The following is a 5,130-nucleotide window of genomic DNA, read 5'->3' on the forward strand; positions in this document are numbered from 1 at the left end:
TTACCCTAATGAACCATTAAAAACCTACTGCCACTGTGCAGCAGCAGTCTTCAGGCTCCACCTGCAAGGTAACTGGATCCAATACCCTGACACCCAACAGGCTGTGCAATGCTCTTATTACTGAGTCTTGAACTACCCAGAACATGACCATGATCACAAAAACCAGAATACGAAACATGCAGTGAGCAGGAAACACCAGCAACTAGTTTCCCTCAGTAAAACCAGGAACAGCTGCAAGCTTAGGACCAACCAATCCAACTCAAACCGGTCACCAACGAACAGCGTTCCAATAACTCCTCCACAGAATTCCTCCACAGAAGCCAAACAGAGGAAACAACTTTTGACTGCCTGAACACAAAACAAACTGATCCGTACAGAATTTAACACCTAACAGCAAGAGCAGCCCTTACACAGCTAACATCACTGCCGCCCTGTCCAGAGACTAAGTAAGCTCCCCCCTCTTCAGGTGCTACTTGTGGTGGGTACTTATGCACTAAAACCCGCAGGCCCGGTAAAGCAACCAGGTACTGGCCACCCACCTGCAGCCTCGGACGTGCCCCCGAGACAACTGCTCTAACCACGTTCACACCACACTACAGAACTATAGGCATTTATTTAAGAACAAATAACTGAACTAAACTCAGACAAACAGACATGAGCCAGAGAGGAGAGCACCCCCAGCTAAAGAAGAGGGTCAGCCTTTATAGCTGGGACCTACAGCAGGCCCAGGTGTTGCTCATCAGCAGCAGATTAACATCCTGAAAGACAACCTGAAAACAGGACACAGACCCCTGGTGGAAAGGAGGGGTCGTCACACCACATAAGAAGAACAAGGAGTCACACAGGAAGTTAAGACTGAACATGCAGCTCTACTTTAGTGTCTGGATAGCATGCAGACACTGTCAAATAAATACACATATTTCTTAAAAAACTCACTTTTGTTTTCATTAAATCATAGTTGTATAACTTAAGTGCAAGTGGTTGACACAGTTAAGTTTAGATAAAAACACCTTTCTGGTATTGGACCTTCTAGATACACTTGATAATATAACGGTAATAACTTCTGAAGTCCTTCTTCACTCAAACGCTTTATCATTATATAAAACCTGTAAGCAAGAACTCTAAGTTACAAACCTCTTTTTATACATTTCCAAACATGTTAACAAGGCATCCTATAATAGAATGACATCACTGCTGATCAAACATCACATGTATCACCTGCATTAACGTGTCACCTGTGTGTGCTTTACATATCATGGCGCCATCTTGTGGTTGAAATATAAAATACAACAAGTTGTCTCCAAACTAAATAGTAACAGTTGAACTTAACATGTGAGGATTCATCTCAAGTCTCACATGTTTGTGGACTCACACATGAAGAAGCTGCTGAACGCTTTGCCCTCCTACATACAAGACACACTGACATGCTGCTGAAGAGCAGAGCTCTCATTGTTGATGAGAAGGATTTACTAGTAACCAGAGATGTGGATTCATTCTGCTCCTCATGAGGCAGTTTGGAGCTGATCTGTAATGATATTTGTCTTGAGTTCAGTGGTGAGTTAGAAAAGCTACAAACAAGTATTCCCACTAAACCCACTGACAGGAACACTCTGATGACTGCAGGCAGTTTGAATCCTAGACCACTGAAAGAAGGTCTTCCTTTAAGACAACTACACATTGTAAAATAATTGAAAGAGACTTTAATATAAAATCATTGGATCTTAAAAAAAAGAGTTCCAAACAGACGAGTTTCCTTCTCAATAGACTGATTGTTCTTACAACAAGATCAGAGTCTTTGTTCTTCTTGAAACAAGATTACTTTCTTTATCATGTAAACCTTCAATTTGTTCACATCCATCAGTATGACACATCAATTCAGACAACAGCAACATTTAGTCTTTCAAACAAATAAATGTAAATTTAATGAAACATATCTTTACAGAAAGTGGTGAGAACAAAATATCTTGGATAAAAGAAGCTCTGGTGATTTCTCTCTTTAAGACACATGCAGTGGAAGAGAAACAACAACTAACAAATACATCAATACACATTTTCAACAAACATTTAGACCTCAGAGAAGTTTACATTTTCCTGCAGAGAAATGTCAGTTCAGGTCAACAAAGATCATCATGAGCAGTGATAGCCTCCATGGTTTAACAGACACAGGAAGGAGCTCCACCTAAAGAAACTCAATCATGTACACAACAATAATGACAAGATGTCAAAGTACCGCCCTCAATGTTTGATTGACAGGTGAAAGAAATCAGGTCTCAGTGAAAATGGACACAAAATGAGTTTAACAGAAATTAATCTGCTGTTCCATGAATCACTTCTGTCTATTTTAGTTTACAGAACTCAGCAGTGTCTCCATTACACCAAAACCCAAGTCCAGCATAGAGAGGCTGAGTGAATGTGGTCTGGACTCTGTGGAGGAGAGTCATGGTTTCAGAGACGCTGTAGAAAGACAGAATACCTGCTCTGTGATCCAGGTACACTCCTACTCTGGAGGACTGAGGACCTGAGACGGGAGTTTGGATCTTGTTGTACAAAAATGTCAAACTGTTTTTGTCACAATGTAACGCCCAAGATTTGTCATTTTTTCCAAAACCACATTCATTAGAGCTCCCTGTTCTGCTGATATTCTTGTATGCGACTGCTACATAAACTTCTCCTCCTCTCCACTCCACCTCCCAGTAACAACATCCAGTCAGACTCTCTCTACTCAGGACCTGAAACCATGCAGTGAATCTGTCTGGGTGACTAGAATAAGACTGTTGTTCACTCATAACTGTTGCTTTTCTGTTCCCCTCAGATAATAACAGATATCTGAATGCTGTGTTTGGATCCAGTGTGATTTCACTTGAATATCTTAAGAACTCAGCTCTGGTCTTGGGCTCTGCTTGTGAAGGTGACAGTAAAACGTTCACTTCAGTCACTGCCAGTGAGACGTTTGTCCACTTCTCTCTCAGAACGTCCTGTAGTTTATCTCTGACTTCTGACACAGCCGCCGTCACGTCCTCAAAGTAGCTCAGAGGACGGATATCGATGCCGGACGAGTCTGTAGGTTCTCTGAGTGGTGACAGTGAGGGGTAGTTGTGTAGAAACTGGTTGTGATCCTCTGTGTGTGAGAGCAGCTTCAGCTCAGCGTCTCTCCTCTTCAGCTCAGAGATCTCCTGCTCCAGCTTCTCCTGAAGCTCTTTGACTCGACTCACTTCACTTTTCTGCTGGGATCTGACCTGCTGCTTCACATCGGAGCTTCTTTTCTCCATGAGACGGATCAGCTCGGTGAAGATCTTCTCGCTGTCCTTCACCGCTTCGTCGGCAGAGCGATTGACGGCCTCCACCTCCTGCTGAAGCAGCTTCACGTCTTTCTCTCTGTCCTGGATTCTCTGCTGGATGTTTAGTCGACTCACCTCCAGCTCTCTCTGCCTCTCAGTCCTTTCTGCTGCAGCTGAGACTGTGTCGTGGCCTTTGTGTTCATGCACAGAGCAGAGGTAACAGATACACTGCTGATCAGTACGGCAGAACATCTTCATCACCTCATCGTGACGAGAGCAGATGTTCTCCTGGAGCTTCTTGGAGGGGTCCACCAGCTTGTGTTTCTCATAGGCAGGGGATTCATAATGAGGCTGGAGGTGTTTCTCACAGAAAGAGATCACACACTGCAGACAGGACTTGAGGGCTTTCCGTTTCCTCCCAGTGCAGACATCACAGGACACATCTTCAGGTCCAGCATAGCAGTGATCAGCAGGAGCAGCTTGGAGTCCAGTCTTCTTCAGCTCCTCCACTAAAACTGCTAACATGGTGTTTTTCAGCAGGAGAGGCCTCGGTGTGAAGGTCTGCCTACACTGAGGGCAGCTGTGGAGTTTCTTCACATCCTCTTTATCCCAGAAGCTTTTAATACAGTTCATGCAGTAGCTGTGTCCACAGGGAGTAGTCACCGGATCCTTCAGTAGATCCAGACAGATGGAACAAGAGAAGGCTTCCCGATCCAGCTGAACTCCTTTCTGCGCCATTTCACCTCTCAGTGACAATGACTGTCTGAGTTTCGCTTCACTAGAAGTGACTCTGCTTTGACTTCTGATCTGAACAACATGTGTTTGTTCAGTGAATGGAGCCTGTCAGCTCTATCGCTTCACCACCATGTTGGTTACACCCATCTTTAAAACTGTAGATCTGAAGGGGAGGGAACAAGGAAACACGTGGACAGAGTGGAGCCGGCTGTGTTTGAGAGCAGGAGGAAGAAGGAGGGGTTATCAAGCTGTGCTTCATTCCAGGAAGAGGAGCAGCGCTGTGAATGTGAACTTTGCTTCCTCATTTACAAGCAGAGCCTCGGTTAAAACCTGCTCCACTTTAGAAAACATTTCTCTTTTTTTATTACAAGACAAGAGACAATACATAAACATAACAACAAGAGGACGACAAGAACAGTGAGATACAAGCCAGCAAACATCATATAGTCAGTGTGTGTGTGTGTGTGTGTGTGTGTGTGTGTGTGTGTGTGTGTGTGTGAAGTAAAGACCATAAGAAAGTACATAAATTACAAAATAACGACAAAAACAAAGTCAGGGGCAGTATCGCCCCGACCACTGGCAGCAAACCACGACCAGGGCACCGTCAGGGAGCTCCAGAACAGGTCAGTAGGATCAGCCAGGCCGGGTCAACCGGGTTGATTATTATTTCATTCATTAATTATTATTATTATTTTTTTTTTGATTGTAATTATTGTATTGATTGTATTTTATTTCATTTATTATTATCATCATTCTTCTTTTTTTTTTAGACTGATCGGTCCAGAAAACATCTTGAAGACGTTCTAGTTTCTTCACATTTGGTCTCACAGGTGTCCAGTTGATGCAGGTGATACATGTGATGAGATGATCCTATAGGATGCCTTGTTATGAAGCTTTATACATTATAATGTGTTAAGATTGTGCTTATTAAGCATTATAGACATGACCTTCATATGATGTGTTACATAATTCATTATTAAAGTTCAAAGTTCAAAGTTAGCTTTATTGTCAACAGAGGAGTTGAAAAAACGTTTCTCTCCAGTCCAACATATAAACATAAAGTGAATACAGTGCAAATAGATTTAAAAAAAAGACAACATATATATTAAGAAAAAAC

At 42.8% G+C, this 5,130-nt stretch overlaps 1 protein-coding gene across 1 annotated transcript; it reads right to left on the reverse strand.

Moving 5' to 3' along the window:
- Window positions 1-1,685: 1,685 nt before the first annotated feature.
- On the reverse strand, window positions 1,686-4,116 carry LOC142955374 (tripartite motif-containing protein 16-like). The gene has a single exon (XM_076096874.1). It carries the CDS (start codon window positions 4,014-4,016, stop codon window positions 2,337-2,339), a length of 1,680 nt encoding a protein of 559 aa, XP_075952989.1. The 5' UTR covers window positions 4,017-4,116; the 3' UTR covers window positions 1,686-2,336.
- Between the last annotated feature and the right edge of the window lie 1,014 nt (window positions 4,117-5,130).

The sequence above is a fragment of the Anarhichas minor genome, unplaced genomic scaffold (assembly GCF_050575085.1).
Source record: "Anarhichas minor isolate MPS153535 unplaced genomic scaffold, ASM5057508v1 ptg000023l, whole genome shotgun sequence".
Taxonomy (NCBI): Eukaryota; Metazoa; Chordata; class Actinopteri; order Perciformes; family Anarhichadidae; genus Anarhichas; species Anarhichas minor.

What these genes read in the sequence shown, in the direction of transcription:
- LOC142955374 (XM_076096874.1), bottom strand. Translation starts at nt 4,016, where the DNA reads ATGGCGCAGAAAGGAGTTCAGCTGGATCGGGAAGCCTTCTCTTGTTCC.